Source organism: Castor canadensis, chromosome 3, assembly GCF_047511655.1.
Source record: "Castor canadensis chromosome 3, mCasCan1.hap1v2, whole genome shotgun sequence".
In the NCBI taxonomy this organism is placed as follows: domain Eukaryota; kingdom Metazoa; phylum Chordata; class Mammalia; order Rodentia; family Castoridae; genus Castor; species Castor canadensis.
In genome coordinates this window covers 7457285-7477125 of record NC_133388.1, presented here as the reverse complement: position 1 = coordinate 7477125, position 19841 = coordinate 7457285, and the positions used below count along the sequence as shown (strand labels likewise).

The 19841-nt window shown below is 44.4% G+C and overlaps 1 protein-coding gene across 1 annotated transcript in view; it reads right to left on the bottom strand.

The window, feature by feature from the left end:
- Nucleotides 1–17488, bottom strand: part of Cdc42bpb (CDC42 binding protein kinase beta) — a 105278-nt gene extending 87790 nt beyond the window's left edge. The window contains exon 1 of the mRNA XM_020167364.2: nucleotides 17056–17488. Within this exon, the coding sequence (XP_020022953.1) occupies nucleotides 17056–17230 (175 nt within the window). The 5' untranslated portion in view covers nucleotides 17231–17488. The remainder of the gene's footprint in view (nucleotides 1–17055) is intronic.
- Nucleotides 17489–19841: the final 2353 nt, after the last annotated feature.

Sequence of the window (19841 nt, the reverse complement as noted above, 5' to 3'; positions counted from 1 at the left end):
AGAGGATTGCAGTTCAAAGTCAGCCCTGGCAAAAAGTTCACAAGACCCCATCTCAAAAAAACTCATCACAAAAAAGGTTGGTGGAGTGTTTCAAGTAGTAAGATGGCCCGCAAAGCAGGTGTGAGGCCCTGAGTTCGGACCCCCGTGCCATCAAAAAAAGTAAAATAAAGACATTACTGAAAAAAAGAAACAGAGCAGGAGGAGAAAGCGCTGGACTTAGACCAGCTGCCCCACTATGTCACAAGATACTTCATCTGAGCTAGTTTCCTCAACAGCAAATTATGGATGGTCCAGGGTGGAGGGCCACTGGGAGGATCACGAAGGGAAAAAGGAGGTACACAATGAGCACAGGGCCAGGGGCTTGGAAAGCACCAGCAGAGTCATTATTTCCAGTGCTGTAATCACGTACTCACTGGACAATCATCACAATGCTGTTTCTCCCACAGAATGTCACCAAAGCCACTCCTGGGACACACACCTGCCCAAAGGACAGTACACAGCAACTGGCTACAGCTGACACTTACCAGGTGAATGGCTAACATCTGCCCTCAGCCCACTTCTCCTTGCAAGATGGGCTACAAAGCTTGCCTAGGAAACTTCCTCGCCCCTCTGAGCCATCAGGTCCCCCTCCCTCGCTCCCTCCCTTCCCGTCTTGTCCACAGCACTTCTCCAGCAGCCATTCCCGTCAGGCCCTAAAGACTTGTAGTCATGAGCTCAGCTGCCTTCCGGCTGACTTCCCTTGAGCGAAATGAGATCCCTTGCCTTGACGGCTGCCTCAGTCTCCTCTTCTTCCTTCATTCTAATACTCTGTGCTCATGGCCTACACAATGAGGGGCAGACACTCCTATCTGAATAGAGGTTTATGGAGTTCTCTCTTAACAGGACTTTATCTGTTTCTGACCTTCATTCAACTGGAAGACACTAATAATAAGAAAAACAGGTTTATGTCAAGGATTTCTTCTTTTTAATTCTAGCCTACATCTTGGGATTAAGAGTCTACTGAAACTGCTATCCTGCATTAAAAACAATTTTCATCAATGTTTTTAATAACTGCCCAGAGCCCAATATTGAATTATCTAAGACTGACTCCTAATTTTTCTGAATTGGAGAGTTGATATACTATTATTATAGGAAAACTGTTTCCCATAATCATTTTTATGTAAAATCTCTTATCCAAAACTCCTTCAAATTTTTACTGTGGTTAGTGACTAGCTCTGTAATTTTTACACAAGGAATAAGTGACTCTGGAAGGAGGGAAAAGAACTGTTTCTATCAAAATTACATGACCCTTTTAGAACCTAATCCAATGCCAGACACCAGAGACTACGAAGAAACCCTGGACTGCAGCCCCCAGTGGCCAGACCTGAATATATGAGTGCAATAGCCAGCCACTCATCATTTCTGGCATCCAGCTAATTTTCAAGGAATTTTGCTTCTCAACCAGAGAAAGTTACAAAGCAAGCTACTCAGAAAGGCACTCACTTTTCTTGTAAAAACAGAAACAAGGAGCTGCCAATCCTGCCTCCCTTGCCGCTCTCCATGAGGAGGCCCTGTTGTCCTGTTACCTTCACAGGCTGTCCCCGTTCAGCCTCTGGGGCTCTGTCTCCAAGGACTCCCCGAATAGTATCAAGCCCTCTGCCTGGTAAGTGAGACCCTGATGCAAAAATGGCCTTTTCAAAACATTTAAGAATCTACAGAAGAATCTAGTCCTTCTTAAAGAGGAGGCATATAAAGTTGAGGAGCAGAAATATTGGGAATAAAAATGGCTTTACTCACGTAGCCCAGGCTGGCCCTGACTCCTGGTGCTGAGAGTACAGGCATGCCAATACTACGCCTAGCACTTAACTCATTTTAAATGCTATTTATTTCAGCCTCAACAAATAAATTTGTCCAGATTGGGTGCCATGCTGTCCACTTCAAATGGCCTGTCATCCAACAGAACCTATGCATTTTGAGATACCTTTTTAAAAATAAAACCCTCAGTGCTTGATATTTTTTTAGTAATATAAAATGTCAGGATAAAGGAAGTGAAACACAAAGGGAAATTATCCAGACACTAAATAGACAAGGAGGGTAAGTGTCCTCTTTTACCTTTAGCATGCCATCTGCAAACAAATAAATGGATAAATAGTAAGGAAGGAAGATGTTTCTATGTCAAACTTTTATGTTACTCTGATTTCACAGAGCCATTCCTACCCACTAGCTGCTTATTGATAAGATCCTGAAAACAAGCAAATGAAAAGAGCTTTCCAAATTATAAAATGTGGAGCTGGAGGTAAGCTCAGTGGTGAGTCTCTTCCCTGGCATATATGAGGCCCTGGTTCCATCCTTACCACTGAAGGGAGAAAAAAAAAAAAAAAAAGCAAATTATAAAAATTTCTGGAAAGACTAGTCAATGTTTAGCATTTTGCAAAAGGGCTTCTAGCTTTGTGAAATCTGCATTTCTTTCCATAAGACAAAAAGAGCTGTCCAAACTGCTACTCCCTAAACAATGCTTTAGTAAAAATAAAGAGATCTATAATACAAATTACAACTAGGGTATTTTGCAGAATGCTCCATTCACACACTCACACTTGGTGCTTCTCCAGGCTCTCCAAAGGAAGCTGTTCCAGCCCCAACCCTTCTGTCTGGGCTCACTCACAGGTAGATGTCTGACTCAGACCCACTGACTCAAAGAGCTAGACAAGAAACACATCAGAGTAAAAGTACACAACTCCACTCACAGGGGGTAAGTTCAACTAAAACCACAAAGCTCAAGACCTGATTTAAAAGACGGAGTCCTCCCTAATGTCAATTCTAAAGAGTCTCTAGAAGTGCTCTTACATTGCATATGTGTGACCTGCCATTAAGTACCCCGTGTCATTTCTGTAAGACACATACCACAAGCCAGTTTCTTTGCACTGAAAAGCCTGCCTGTGCAAGGACCTCCAGCACTGGTCATGGAAGCTACTTCCCAGAGTCCTCAGGCCACAGGAGTGCTTCTACCACTGGGACTGGAAATTATCTCTCCTGTCCCCTCTGCTGTCTCAGAATGAGTCTGAAGTCCAACCAATCCCCACTCCCTGCAGCAGGGAGGCAGCAATCGTGGCTTTCTAACCTGCCTGCAGTCTCTCCTTGCCCCAACAGATACAAACAGCAGTGGCTTCCCGTGGAACAAAGGAGAATACAGCAAGGAACAGAGGTCTGCTAAAACATCGGTGTGACTCCATCAGACAGGAGGTTCCAGAAGGTGCCCTACAGCCCTCCAATGAGCACTTGGCCAATATTAGGAAGAGACACTGAGGGCTGGGAAAAAGAGTGGAAGGCACTCTAGGCAGCATCACCTGACCCCAAATTTCCCATTACAAATGAAAGCTGGGGAAGGGGAGGGCTGAAGCATGGAAGTCTGCTGGTCCCTCTGGCATGCCCTGGCTTCACCTGACACCCAAGGGGCTGACCCAACCAAAATCCCAGAATTCTCCAAAATCCCAGGGTGCTGCCAGTCAGAAGAGACCTGAGCACTTGTCCCCAGGTGTCCCAAGGGATATGCCTGCTGTAGAAGATCCCAACTGCACAGGAGGAGATGTCTAGGAAGGCCTGATTAAGTCACATGGTCTAGATGGTGAGAGGGAAGTAGCTCCCAAAAGAAATCTTGGAGACAAGGGCTGGTCTAATGAAATATGGAGTTAAGAAGCAGGCATGGCCCCTACTCCTCCTTCCATCCTGGGTTGCCTCCATGTCTTCTGACAGTCACTTTTACCTCCATGTCTTCTGACAGTCACTTTTACCTCATACCCTGGCCTATCAGACCTTCCCAGGTCCTGTCCAGAACCTCACACCACTCTCCAGTAGTGGACCCTGCAGCCCACTCTGCACAGCCCCTCATCCAGAAAACGCCAGTCAATTCTGTGGCCAGATTCAGTACAATTGTGCTGCCTGGGGGAGGCCCTTTCCAATCCCCCAGGCAGAGGAAGCTACTCTGAATCCAGGGGGTAGCATTTTACTCAGCTCCATGTAGGCAACTCACAGGCCTCTGTGCAGACCCCACCAGTCAACCCACACAGAGCAGGAGCAACCCTTGAGAGCATAGGTTCCAGCACCCTACAATGCAACCTGCAGAAGGACACACCACCAGCAGGAGCTACAGCAAACTAAGAAAAACTATCAGAAGAGGGCTAATGTCCCTAATGTAATGAGTTCTCAGAAACTAAAAGGAAAAGCCGACCAAGTCACACGAGGGGTAAGGAAGAGGGAAGGATGTAGAGACACATAAACCAACCCTTCAGATGTTCATACAGCTTCATTAAAATGCCCCCCACAAACATAGAAAAGCCAATGGGACATGTGGGCCCAGGGAGGAGGCAGCCCAAAGCCAACTCAGAGGCTTTGACCCACTCACAGGGGCAGTAGAAAAAGGAGGCGATAACTGACTTACTAGGCCCTCAGTCCTGACAGACCCACATGGGTCCCATACAGGCTCTGGAGCCAGGTCAGATACTGACAGAAGAACATACCCCAGGACGTTAACTCTGAAAATCAGAACTGCTTATTGTTTTACATCACCTTAACCCCAAATAGCTTACTTCCTGCAGATACACTGGCAACAGTATAGAAATGACTTGTTAAATGCCAAGTCTGTTCAGCCTAGAAAACACTAGAAGTTAGTTAAAATGTGAGGAGGGCAAGACAAACGATCCAATTTGTTCAACAAATAAACTACAAATAGGGAAAAGAGGGAGAAGGAGTAAAAGAAATTTAAGAGGCATATAGGCCAAATGCTATGTGCAGACTTTGTTTTGGCTCCTGTAAAATAAATCAACTTTTTAAAAAAGAAGAAATTTAAACAATGATTAAATATTTGATGACACTAAGGAAGTACTGCTATTTGTTTCAGCATCATAATCTTATTGGGGCTGTTTTTAAAAAAAAGCTCTTGTCTTCTTGAGGCATATACCTAAACAGCTGCTAATGAGATGGCAAGTGTTTAGTATTTCCATAAAGTGAACCTTTTTGGAAATAGAGAATTAAAATGAAACACAACTGATCACATGTCAAAAATTATTGAAACCGGATGTTCACTATACTACACTGCTCATTTTTAACATATCTGAAAATTCTTATAATAAAAAAAAATTGGGGGACAGGGATATGAACTCAGGGCCTCACACGCATGCTAGGCAGGCACTCTACAACTTGAGCCGCACCCTGGTCTTTTTCACTTTAGTTATTTTCTGAACAGGGTCTCGTATTTATGCCCAGGCCAGCCTGAGATGGCTGACCCATGCCACCACACCCAGTTTTTTTTTGTTGTTGTTTTTTAGTTGGTTGAAATGAGGTCTGATGAACTTTTTGACCAGGCTGGCTTCACACCACAGTTCTCAAATAGCTACGTTTTATAGGCATGAGCCACCGTGTTTGGCTCTATAGTAATTTTTTTTTAATCCAATAGGAAATTCTACCTATTACTGTCATTTTATTAATGCTGATTACACAAATAAAAAATATTAACATATAGCTGGGTGCTGGTGGCTCATGGTTGTCATCCTGACTGCTCAGGAGGCAGAGATCAGGAGGATCATAGTTTGAAGCCAGCCTGGGTAAATAATTCAAGAGACCCTACCTCAAAAAATACCCAATACAAAATAGGACTGGCAGAATGGCTCAAATGGAAGAGAACCTGCCTACCAAGTGTGAGGCCCTGAGATCAAACCTGAGTACCACCAAAAAACAAAAAAGGAGAGAGAGAGAATCAACATATGAAAATCTCAAGACGCTACAAAAAAGGCACAAAGATATTTTCATACATGGGATCATCTATTTTATTACTATCTAAATGGAGGAAGGCATGCCATGGGGTACCATGATAGAAATTGCTGAAAACAAGTTTCCTTTTATCAATGCTCTCAACAGGCTGAGCACCAAGGACTGCCAGGCCCTGCAGCAAGCCCCACAGCAGCCTCTCACTGGACGCATTATCGCAGCAGGACGATCCGCTTTGTGCCCAGCATAGTTGCTATGAGTTCCTTTGTTTATTGCTAGCGTTCCTTCTGGGTCATAAAAGTTTTATGAGCTGGTAAAACTTCTGTGCAAACTCTGCAAAGCTAACGTGACTAATGGTTTCAGCATTCAGAATAAACTATATATCTACACTTCCCAAACCTAGACAACACAGGCCCAGTCACACTTTGGACTTGACTTTCCAAAGGTCTGTGGAGGTGCTCTTACTGCCAAACATTTACCTCAGAATTCCTTTCAAATGCAGTGCTGTGCAACACTTCAGGAAAAGTGAGAAACCACCATTAAAGTTCTTCATACCAAATTTTATTTCTAAAAATGTTTAAAGTCCATTTTACTAAGAATATTTCTCTAAGATATAAATGTAATATTTTAAGCCTTATTAACCTTGCAATATAACCAACAAGAACTACTATAGCAGGGAAGAAATAAACCATTAAGAAAAGGTGAGGGAGTAGGTGGGACTATGACATGGACAGTAAGAATACGTAAGGTTTTTTTTCTCTAATGCTAGTAAGTTTTATTTACATTACAACCAATAGTTATCAAAATACTTTCTTTTGATGAAAAACTCTAAAATCTGACCAACTGTGGACCTAGCAATACTCAAGAATATCACTATTAACTAGGGACAACTAGCACACCATGTAGGAAAATTTTCTAAATAATCCATGTCAAAACGGACAACCAAGGGTTACCAGTCTTTGAAGGAAAATAATTAGAAGGAAAAGTCCCAAAGTGAACAAAATATTGACCCCCCTAAAGAAACAGACACATCAGAGAGCAGAAGAAAACTTTAAAATTTTAATCTTTTTCCAGGAAAAAGAAGGAGCTAATAGCCGCCCATCTCGGTAGCCACATGATCACCAGGCAGGGTTTTCAAGACAGGCATTTCGATCCTAGAGTCCATACACAGTCAGACTACCACTGAATTGAGGGCACAATAAGACATGTTTGGACATGTAATGGGCTACCATCCTTGACCCCACACATGTACAATATGTATGTTCTCTCTCTCTATCTCTCTCTCTCTCTCTCTCTCTCTCTCTCTCTATATATATATATATATATACACTCAATAACCCTCTTAACATATTTCACAAGAATTATCTAAACTTCATATACAAACCTTGCTTTTCCAAAAAACTGAGTATTTAAAAGGAAATATATCCAGGGGTATCACTTTTGGTCCTGAGAGATTTTTCAAACATTATTTGTATTTATAATATAAATACTATCCTTGATACCTTAACTCACTAGAGAAACTGGAATACAGCAATCCCAGCAACTTCCCAATTTGCTTCTACAAGACAATATTTTCTATATATTTGATAGAAGGATTTCCAAAATTTGTTTTAAATGTACATTAGCAAGCTACTTGTTAATACACTAAAGGCTGTTCAACAATCTGATTTCAAATACTTTGGGTTAGAAAACATCCATTTGTGACAAAAAGGAAAAATTACTTTAAAGACTGCTGCATACCTATTAATTACAAAAATCAACATTCTTCTCAATAGTGAACAATCAATAAAAAACAGTATTTCACATAAAAAATACAGTACGTTAAAGAATAAATTCCACAGATTTAACTTGTTTAAACAAAATGACAGAGAAACCCAATCATCTCAACTCACTTCTCTCACACCAACAAGGGTGATGAACAGGGCAATCTCCTTAAAAACATAGCTGTGGGTATTGTGGTAAGGAAGGTCTATTTACCTTATATTTCATTTCCGCTATTTATGCTTTTAGAAAATTATGAGTGGCAAGAGTATTTCTTGTTCCGTTCTTGTTTCTTTTCAATTGATTTCTTCCTACATACCAAAAGCATTGGCACTAAGCAAACTCACTCTACATCACGTCAAGATACAATTAATTCATATATAGTGCACAAACAGTACTCATGCTCCCCTCCCTGCCTTCCCAGCTATCTGAAGGAGCAGACCCAGTGGAGGCACCCTTTTAGACTTCCAATACCCCTCCTTCCCAGCCCCTTAACCCCATTCCCCTGTCTCCTCCAATGCTTGTACAAGCTTGACTCCCCTACTTTCATTTCTTCCTTCTTCACAGGGAGGAAAGAGCATGCATCAGAATCTCAGGAAGCAAGGCGCTGGGGCACCTTCTAGTCACAGATGCACAACTCACCACCTTACCTACACACCATCTGGAGACCCCATCCCCACCAGAGCACACAAGCTATATGGGGATGAGCTTCAAGGGCAAGCTGAACCCTAAGAGAACAGAAATTTTGTTTCACTCACCTCTGTAGTACCTGGCACATCCTGAATCCTCCAAAGTATTTATGGCACTAGGGATATAGCTCAGTAGTAGAGCGTTTGCCTAGTATGCACAAGACCCTGAATTCTATCCCCAGCACCAAAACTGTTCTTGTTGCTGATGCTGAAGAATGAATGGCAGAGGATGATAGCAGAGTGGCAATGTCAACACAATTCTGCATAGTGAGGAAAAGCAAATGGACAAGTGGTATCCAATTTAGCAGAGCTGCAAGCCTGAAGCTTAACCATGCATGTGGATATAGGAAAGGTTCAGGGTCATCAGAGGTATCTCTCAGGCCTGACCTGCAGTGGGCAAAAAATAGGACTGGCTTCATCTGCAGAAGCAGTCACATCCAGAGCTGCCACTACCCCAATTCATCCCACCTGCCCTCCTCCACCTCACCACACCTTCCCAGAAAGCTGGCAGCTACTCCCTATCTGACTCCCAGACAGGAGATGGGAAATTCCTCTCTGGAGAAACTTTCAATATCAAGAGAAAGAACATTATCAAGTTACCAACTTCTGGCACTGCCCCTCAAATCAACAGAGTTCACACCCTATTTCCTAAAGGTGAGATAGCATTGGAAGTTTGCCCACGCATACAAAAAATTCCTATCAGCCCACATACAATTATAGAAAGATGGTCAATAACCACCAGCTGTCAGAGAAAAGCCTCTACCAAGGGCAAAAGCAGGGAGCAGGAGAAAAAGAACTCAAAAGAGACAACACAAGAAACAAAAGAATATGTCACCAGATCGGGTGGTATACATCTGAAATCTCAGCTACTTGGGATACTGAGGCAGGAGGAGAGTTCAATGTCAGCCAGGGCAACATAGATGCCTGTCCAGAAAAGAAAAAGGAAAAAATGTCTAGGCAACAAAAATGTGTGTACATAAATCAATAAAAATACTAACAAAGAAAAATGTTTTTAAAAAGTATTGCCTTCATGAGACAAAAACAGGATGTAATAAAAATGAACACTAAAAAGATATCAGGTGTGGTGGCTCATGCCTGGAATCCTAACTACTAGGAAGAGAAGAGGAAGATCACATTTCCACGCCAGTCAGACAAGTTTGTGGCAGCACATGACTGTCATCCCAGCTATAGCAGCAAGCACAAATAGGAGGATCATTGTCCAGGACAGTCTGGGCAAAAAGGAAGACTATATTTAAAAAAAAAAAAAAAAGCAATAAATAATCAGAGCACAAAGGGCTAGGAGATGTGGCTCAAGAGGTAAAACACCTGCCTAGTAAGCATGAAGCCTTGAGTTCAAACTCCAGTAGCACACGCGCGCACACACACACACACACACACACACACACACAAAACCCAAAGAACATAAACACTTAGAAATGAAAAATATGACCATGGAAATAAAAACACAACATAGAGTAGAAGATAGGGAGAGAGGAGGGTGAGGGAGAATGATGGAGGTGATGGATCCAACTGAAGTACATTGTAAACATATATGGAAATGTGACAATGAAACCCTCCTGTGCAACTAATATATGTTAATTAAAATGTTACCAAAAAAAGTAAAACACAGGGCTGGCAGGGTGGCTCAAGTGGTAGAGTGTCTGCCTAGGCCCTGGGTTCAAACCCCAGTACCACCAAATCAAACAAAAAAAGAGTGAAAGATAAAATTGAGGTCTTCTCCCCCCAAAAAATCAGAACAAAGAAAACCGAAGGAATGAGATAAAGAAGTGAAAACATGTAGAACAGAAAATTAGCAGAGCTCCAGGAGGTCCAACATCTTAAAAACGAACTCAAGAAGGAAAGAATGGAGAAAGGAAAGAAGAACTTATCAAGAATACAAAAATAACTTTCCTGGAGCTAAAGAACCCAAGACTCCCAATTAGAAAGATTCACCAAGGACATTGGGAATCAGCTGAACTCCCCAAAGCCACAGGTAAAGGCTCTGGAAGTCAGTGGTGTTAGACTTCCCTTTATCAACAACACAGAAGGTAGACAGCAATAGAACATGCTTTCGAGCAACTGAGGAAAATTATTTCTAGCCTAGCATTCCAAACCCAGACAAACTGTAATCCTAGTGTAGGGGGAGAAAAAGCATCTTAGATCAGATCTCAAGCATTTACCTCTGATGAACTCTCTCAGGAAGCTACCAGGAAAAACACTCCACTTAGAGAAAAAAGTATGAAATCCAGAAAGGGGAATTCAACAGAGAGAAACAAAAAGAATCCCCATTAAGAATGAGAAAAAAATCTGAGGATGACTGCTCAGTAGCACACATAAAAAAGAGCCTAACTAGGGCTGGTGGAGTGATTCAACTGGTAGAGCACCTGCCTAGCAAGCCTAGCAAGCGTGAGGTACTGAGTTCAAACCCCAGTACCACAAAAAAAAGCAGCCTAACTGAAGCAGAAATATGGTGGGTTCTGGAAGAAATGAAAGGTGATAGATTACTTGAGGTGTTTGACTGTTATTGAGGTGTTCTATTTTAAAAACCTGGGACTAAATTCATGACTGTTCACTAAAAACCAAGCTAAAGGCAGATAACGCACAAAAAAATTCTGTCTTAGTAAAGACCACAAATTAATGGTACCCTGTGTAGCTTAACTGTGATATTCATCTAATAATGTAAACAGTAAATAGCAATTTAAGCAAAATTATGTATTTGGGAAAAGAGAGGAAGGGGCGAGTATGTTTGGGGCAGTGCAGGGAAACGGGATGTACAAGAGTCCTGCCCTATCTTCCACACTAGGGAGCAAGAAAATGGAAACTTGTCTAAAATGGAAAAATCGGAAATTAAAAGTACACCCATACTATATATGGAATTTAAGGCAGGAATTGTTAAATAAGTTACATCAATGTCCTAGGACCTTCCATGGTAATCTAGCTAATATGTATTCCACCTAACCACCACTGGAGATGAGGACTGAGATCAGGAAGGGCTCAGGTCCCTCAGCACTTCTCGGAACTGGTGTCCACTAGACCTAGACTGCTGACATCCCAGTTTTACACCACAATAAAATCAGCTGTGGATTTCTGCAAGGCCCTGTTAAGTTGGTTTTCTTCTCCATCACTGGCAGCTAAGTATGGTTCTAACTTAAAATGATTTTTTAAGTACAGAGGAGAGAAAAGTGGCAGTCTACAGGAGTATTCAGAGCAGGCAGGATGACTAAGGGACTGCTGTTTTGTGTTATAAATTCAGTAGTACTATTTGGCTTTTAAAACTAAGAAAATGTGTGTTAATAAAGGTAGAGTTGTATTTAAAGGAAATCAGCCCAGAGGGTATGGTCAGAAATGCTGTTAATATTAACTTCTAAAACTAAGATTACACACATCTTTTTAGGTCAGTTTTAAATTCTAAAAGTGAACTGTGGATTTAAGCCTGATATTGTAAAAAGGCAACAGAATTTGAAGCCATTGTATAAGTTTTTGAAAGAGGAAGTGATGAAACAAGAAGCAATGTGTAAAACTAACCCGGCCAAGGCACTGACCACTTCACATGAAAAAGACATTCATTTAGGTGAAGGCTTGAGAGCTTCTGCTAGGTCAGTGCTGATGGCAATGGGAAGAAAAGACTAAAATAAACTGAGATATTTTAGATGGGCTCTGATGGCTCATGTCTGTAATCCTAGCTACTCAGGAGGCAGAGATCAAGAGGATCATGATTCAAAGCCAGCCCCTGCAAAAAGCTCGAGAGACCCTATCTCAGAAAAAAAAAAAATCACAAAAAAGGGTTGGCAAAGTGGCTCAAGTGGTAGAGTGCCTGTTTAGCAAGCATGAGGCCCCGAATTCAAACTCCAGTGCCACCAAAGAAGAAAAACAAAAAAAAGAAAACCTAAGCTATTTTAAAGCAGGAAGCAGCAAGAAGGCCAGAGGCTGACCATGGTCCTGAGGGGAGAGACATACCATGGCTACAAGGCTAACTGCTCAGAAATAATTAGGAAAAATATCCAGAAACTGGCTTACCTAAGGGACAGTACTATATGGGGAGGGGGAAAGGAGGAGAGGGATCACATGATCTCTCAAAATTCCTAAATGTTTCAGACATTTGTAGGTTGCTGGAATCATGGGTTCAAAAACATTAGGAAATCACCTGAGAAGACATTCCACATGTTCTCCAAAGAGGCTGAAACCCAAGGACAGAATCTGAATGAAATTACATAACAATTCAAATTTCTCTTTGAATTTCTAATTCTTTCCTAAGAATAACAACAAAAAAAAAAAATCCAAAGTTCCTTATTATATAATTGATCTTTTTTGGAAAATTTTAATCTAAAAACAATTTTGTTGCCACAGTTATCCACCAATCAATAAAACTAACCAAAAACATAATTGTTTTTGTTTAAAACCAAGCTGGTGAAGGGTGAACTTTACCTCATAGGTAGTATCTAATTTATTCACATACACACACACACACACACACACACACACAAAGTTTTTCTGGTAGATTTTAAATCCAAATAGAACTTACAAAAGATTACCATATAGGGAACCAGAAGTATAGGGCCCTGGGTTTGATCCCCAGCACCACCAAAAAAAAAAAAAATTTACCATAAATAGTTCATATTGTCAAAACACTTGTGATTTTAGACTTAGATTATCAGTAAAGCTTCTCACACAAATTTAAGGAAACCTTAGCATTCCACAACATCCTAGGAATCCAAGAATAAAATCTAAAAGTGGAAAAGGATCTAAAGAGTTGCTATGGGGGTTGAGAAGATACTACATGGTTACACTGTTTTAAGGGATTTTTTTAATTCCTTCAAAATTTCTTTTAACTTTATATTATCTTCTTTTTGATTAAAACAAAAGTAAAAACCTGTGTCTGGAATTGTCCAAGAGCCCTTTACTTATCAGTCTCAGAAAATACTCTCTGCTCTTTACCAAGAAATGCCTGGATCATCTCAGCACATTTAATGGAGTTGGGAATTAACAGGCCTACTACTCACCTGTTGACCTCGAATCACTGATGTCACAGACAAGCGACAGGAGTGGTGCTGCCTGCCAACCCTGAAATACTGTGGGTTCTTTAACTCACACTTGAATGCTCTGCTCAGGAGTAATTTACAACACAGTATAAACTCTCCCAGGTAGGTAGCCCACACAGCAGCATCTGACGTGAGAACACTGTCCTCAACTCCAACCTCAGTTTACAGATTTCACATACACAGTGCTGTTTGCCCACTTTACAGCCCAACTATCCAGGAAGAGGTGTGAGGAGACAAAAAGTAAGTACCGACTTGTTAATCTTCAACTGTCCTGTCTCATGACATAGTCAGTCAATGTACATCTCAAAGAGCTATTTATAAAAATCTAAATTGTTAATCTAATTTTTATCATGCAATCCCAACATTTCCCTGTAATTTGGAGCTTAGTAAAAGATCTGTTTCCTAGCTAGGTATGGTGGACAGGACACACCTGTAATCCCAGGACTAAAGACGTGGAGGCAGGAGGATCACTAGTTTGAGGCCAGTCCAGGCTACATAGCGAGTTCTAGGCTAACCTGGGCTATGGGGAAAAAAAAGGTGTCCCTGTGTTCCACAATCATATTATTCAGGGAAATCACTGAGTTTAAAATATACATTGAGAAAGTCAGCACCACAATTAAGCCTTACTTATTAAATTCAGTGGCCTTGTCCACTCCCACAGAGGACTGCGCATCCCCATACAGACAGCTACGCACACTCACATCCATGAAGGAGAGCTTCATCATCATCACTGATGATGAAAAAACCACAAGTGAGGAAACTAACCAGAAGGCTAGAAAGATTAGTTCTACTCAGGGCAAGGAAGCACATGGCAAGAGAAGATGCCAGGTCTGGAAATTGGGAAACCAATTGGGGCACGTCTTCCCCACCCCAAGCCTGCCTTCTGACCTACAGATCACATAGAGAGACCAGAGCAGAGAACCATTTGTGGCCTGTCCAGTGCCACAGGCTGTAACTTCAAACATCAGCTCGGTCCATATGGGACACTAGCAATTCTACTTGAGCTGTGAAAAAGATGCTTAACATATGAAAAAGCATTTTTATATAACAAAGAGGAAAGATAGCACATTCGCCTCATTTGGTTATTGCTACTTACTAGTGGAAATTTTAAAGTGTTTCATGTGCTGTGCTTCAAACAATATCCAATTTATATTTTTTAAAAAATAGCTTAAAGAAAAATACACACAAAGCAGAGTATTTCCAACTTTTGAGGTCCAGAATTTCATAGAAGAAATCAATCAAACTACAAACATAATCAAAGGGAAATTAAAGACAAAATCTTACTATGAAAGCTGAAATGACCTGTCCTGTGCAACCACTGTGGCAATAAGAAAGTAAGAGACAGAAATAATCTCTTTTTAAAACTTAAAAACTTTTACTATTTACACTTTCCATTTTTCTTCAGAGATTTCCCAAAAAGTCAAGATTTGGGCTGAATCAGCTGCTTTCCTCTCTTTAAGTTTCCAGAATTCTACATAGTTGTCATTAGATACCTGACAAGACTGGAGAAGTGGAGGGAGGATGCCTCTCTGCATGACAGGAATTAATACATCCAAGGTTCAAACACCGCAGAGTGATGAATCCAAAAGCTCAATAATACACAAACTGAGAGCCTCCATATGGCCCCTGAGCAGAAGTCATTCCTCTTGAAGTTGGGCTAGCTAATAATGCTTTACATAAAGTTTTATTATAAAGACCAGTCTTTGCTTTCCCATCAAAATAACTAGATAATTTCAAGTAATACTAAACAATAATTGTACACGTATCTTAACTAGTAACACACCACTTTGGTGTTACGATGGTATTATATATATTATCATACACGACAGTACGCAGCACTTCTAAATTTGTTAGTATTTCATTAAAATGCCACCTTATATTTAAGTTCATTCTGCTCTGTAATTTAAAGTTTACACTTCTGCACAAACTGAGCAAAGAAAATAATGTAATTTATTTGTAATCTCCAAGAGTCAGAACACAATTTTGAAAATATGTCTACATTATAGCATGTTTCTGTTTAGACCTGGAAAGGTCCAATCTTAAAAACTCTAACCACCTCACATGCTGAGAAGAGCTTCCTCCAGTAAAGCCCAGAGTATCCCAGCCTTCGGGGCCATCCCAGCCCAAGTGCTACAAAGTCCCAGGTCAGAGGCCACCTGGACCGCACCTCACCAGTGAAACTGATCTTCCCTCTGCTTCCTCCCCTCGGTCATATTGTTCATATCCATGCAACTCAGTTGAACCTGACCGTGGAACTGTCTGGATTTCAAGATCCAATGCTAAGAAAGGATGGCCAATACAATATTGAGAAGTCCCAGATTTTAACATGCACCAAAGATTTCAAAGCAACTGTGGAGTCAGTTAACTATCCAGATGGAAATTCTGTCACTGATAAAGGTTCCCCAAAAACTAGTACCCAAGAATGGTGACCCCACACAACAAAGCACCACAGACTGTCCTATGGCTTGGGACCTCTCGAGGCTGCAATCCAGAGCATGGAGTAACATCTCACTGAAGAGCAAGAGACAGTCTGTGGCCATACCACCCTGAACACAATCCTGACCCAACAGATCATGTCTAAAGAGCAAGGGACAGAGAAAAGGAGGGGAAGGGAAGGAGGAAAAAAAAAAGCGAGAGCGAGAGAGTAAGTGTGTGTGTGTGTGCAAGGGACAGTAGCCTTCTAATGAATACTGCAACTTAAGTTTTAATTTGTAAACAAAATTCCAAATCGTAGCCACTACTGTGACAGAGTAGAAGGCAGAGAGTGGAACACATTCTTTGGTTCCTCCTGTAAATATTAGCTCCAAAGATTAGAAAATATTACACAGTCCTAGCCCAATGATGCAATACACCCAAGGATAAGATTTTCAGAGTCTGGCCTGAACGTCAAGACTTCTTGAGCCTTGCTTCTTCCTACCTAGTCCCTGCAGATGAGGGAACTGAGTCTTGGGATAGGTGAGGCAAAAGTTCCCCTTACACTTTTACCTGTCTTAAAGACTTTAAAATCACTAAACAGCTTAATCGAATGTTTGTCCTAACAAAGCATAATATGTTAGCAGATCAATGGTTACAGCCATTATAGATCCCCCTGAATGAGCTACAGGGAGCCTGCAAATATCAGATGAAGTTTTTCAGAGGCAGTCCCAGCTACTCTCCAAATAGCATAAGGTCTGGCACGATTACAATGAAGAAAAAAACTTATCAATTTGCTCTTGCTCTTTGCTTTTCTTTATTTAAGTGATAGTTTCTTTTTTTATTTTGATGGTACTGGGGTTTGAACTCAGGGCTTCGTGCTTGCTGGACAGGTACTCTACCACTTGAACCATTCCACAGCCCTGCTTTTCTTTATTTAAAACAAAGCTTTTAACCTAGAATTTTTCTTGGAGGTAGTACAGGAAAGGGGTTATACAGGCCCTGGACACTAAGGGGATGTGGTCAGGCTGTCACCGGGGAGGGGCTCTGGGAGCTGGGCTCCCAGGGAATGTCCACAGGCGGCCCACGGGGGGCGGGAGAGTAGGTGCAAAAGGCACACGCGGCTGACCCCCGGGTGGGAAAAGGGGGTAACTCCAGGCTGACTCCAGACCCCAAAGGCGGGGGCGGGGCGGATGTCCCAGGCAGCGCTGCAGGAAATGATATCCAGACTGGGAGGGTGGGTCTAGGAAGCGGCCAGGGCGATGGCCGAGAGCGGGGGGAGTGGGAACGGAGGATGTGACTGCAGCGCGCAGGGTGAGGGGGCGGGAAGACCCCGCGCGGGCTCGAGGGCCGGGGGGCACGGAGGGAAGAGGACCGAGCCGGGACGCCCGGGGCAGGGCAGGGAGGTCACTCACCCCACTCGAGGAACTCGGCCACATACTTGTCGCGGCGCAGAGCCGAGTGGCTGCACTCGGTGTAGAGACACACCAGCACGTCCAGCAGCGTCTCCACGCTCAGGGCGCTCTCGTTGCGCCACGGCCCGTCCAGGAGCAGCTGCTCCAGCTTCTTGAGCCGCACCTTGGCCGACATGGTGCTGCGCGGCCCGCTCCCCACGCGCCGGCCTCTCGCCGCCCGTGCGTCCAGGAGTCAGGGCCAGTCCTCGTGGGCCAGGCGGCCGCGAGCCCCGGTAGCAGCGGCGTCCAGTCGCCGCCCCGTCCGCTTCGTCGCGTCCCGGCCTAGGCCGACATCTTGGGCTCCGTCCCGGCGGCACGGAGTCTGGGACGCCGGGCCCCGCGGGTCCATGGGCCGGTCTCCTCCCCTCGGCGCCGCCGCCCTCCCCAGAGTCGCGGCCCGCCCGCCGTCCCCGCCCTCAGCCGCCCGGCCGCGCCCTCCCGCGGGCAGCCGCTGACCTGGAGCGCCGCGAAGCAGAGCGCTGCGCAAGCCCGGCCGGCGCCCGAGCCCCGACCCCAGCCAGCCCGGTCGGCCTCCCAGCCTGCGGCCCACAGCCAACCAGGGCGCGGCCAGCGCGGCGCAGCCAACCACGGCGGGACCGGCCACCGCCGCGCTGACCTCAGCGCGCCGCCCCGCCCTCGCCCCACGGCGATTCCCGATGGATCGGGCCTCGCGGCTCGCCGTAGGAGCCGGGCGGGGCGACGAGTGCGTCGCCGAGATTGCGGCTCGCGCGTGCGCAGAGGGGCCCGGGCGGGGCGCGGGGCCGCGCTGCGCGTGCGCGCGCCTAAGAGCCAAAAGGTTCTTGGCTCGGGAGGAGTGGCCGCTGGTCCTGACCTGCCGCGGGGCCTCGGAACCCATCCAACCTGGCGAGGGGGGTGCCTAGGGCCCCCGCGGGAGCAGCTCTTGATGGTGTCGGGGCCTATCAGCTGATAACGATCTTAGAAGACTAGGCCCTGGCGGCCTCTGTCCCCCACCCCCCGGAACTGCTGGAGGGGCGCAACCCGGTGGCCAGTCTCCTCTGGGGATTCGCCATGCCCCACAGTGGCCATTTGAGATTACACTGTTCAGACTGCTTCTTAAGGTGCCAGCCCGGTAGGAAGCAGGCACCACCTTTACTGAGACTGTTGGTTTATTCAGGATTTGGGTGATTGGGGAAGGACAAGAACGTTGATGGAAAGGAGGGACCCCTGAGGCTTGCGGGGAACCTCCGCAAGCTAATCCGGGAACGGGGGGGCGTCAGCAGGAGCAGGGGCTTGCGGTGGAGCGAGTTGGGAGAGAGAGGGGGTGGGAAGCCGGAAGCCAAGGAAGCCTGTGACAGAACCCCATATGGAGAGACGTCAGTAGACTGGCGATCTCTGCGGGGGAGGTGTTGACCGGAAGGTTCCCGGAAGCCTCCTGGGCTGCTGGGAATGTCCTGTGACTTGATTCGGATTTTACATGGGTACATAATAAGTAAACGACCTCCAAACTGTCCTCTTAAGAGTGTAAGATGTGCTCACTGCATGTCACTTTGTGTGTGTAAAATGCAAGCCAAAAACATCTGGAATTAGAGGTCAGTGGGAGGGGGGTGAATTGGAAGGGGAGTCAGGGGGCCTTCTCCCAGCTAGGAGAACTCTCTTATCTTCCTCAGACCGGTATTCTTATCTGGGTCTATACATACATAATTCATTGACCTGTACTCTGAATAATTGTTTACTATATGTGTGTGATACTTCAATAAAAACTTTTTAAATGAAGAGAAAGAAGGTGGAGCAGATCACTTGACCCAAAACCAAAGACTTCCTACTAGTTTTAGGATTGTCACCAAGTCCTCTGTCTCTGCTCTGAGATAAGGTCAAATTCTTATCTCAGCTTTAAGCAGGGTGAGCAGATGTCTGAATGTGCCTGGGCAGTTCCCATGCTTCATTGTCTTCCCAGCATACTAACAGTGCCCTTTATTCCCATAACTGTCCCTAGAGATAGCAGATCTGGCCATGCTCAATCCTCCAGCTTACCTCTTTCCAGCCTCCACCTGTTTCTCAACTGTTTCTGGTCCCTCCTCCCTCAGGCCCTTTGCCTTTCATTTGCCAGCGCCCCCATCTTGGATATCACCACACACACAGGCTCTAGTATATCTACATAGTTTCCACAGTGTCCCTTCAGGGCAGCTTTGTTTAGCTGCCTTGGATATGTCAGACTCAATGTACCCTATAGGTTTTCTGCTCCACACTTGAGACAATGGGACCATATGGGCTTCCCCACTAGCCTGAAACTTTCTGTGCCTCAGATGTAGAAACAGAGAACTATCTGTGCATTTCAGGGAGTTTGGGAGAGATGAAATGACTTACCATCCATGGAACACTTAGGCCCTGCCTGGTTTGAAATAAGGACTCACACATTGTGCCTGCTATCATGTGTTCCAATTACCATTTCAGAGAGCAGGGATCTGTCCAGTCGGTGGATGGTGCAACTTTGGGTGCTGGCTCCTGGCCCCAGACCAAGAAATCTGTGTGTGTGTATCTTCTCAACTTGATTTGACTTTAGGTCTTCCCCCTGGCACCCAGATTGGGCCCCTTGTGCAGTGTGCCAGGAGCCTTCTCTTCCTTTCACAGCCTCTCAGCTAGCTTGGCTGCTTCCACCCATCTGGAACTGCACCCAGGAGGAGGGCAGGGAAGGTGTTGAGGACTGGAGAATAAAGATGGCCCTCTCCTGGGGACATTCGCAGCCACCTTGGTTGTTCCCTGTTGCCCTCTCTCCTGAATTCCCTTAG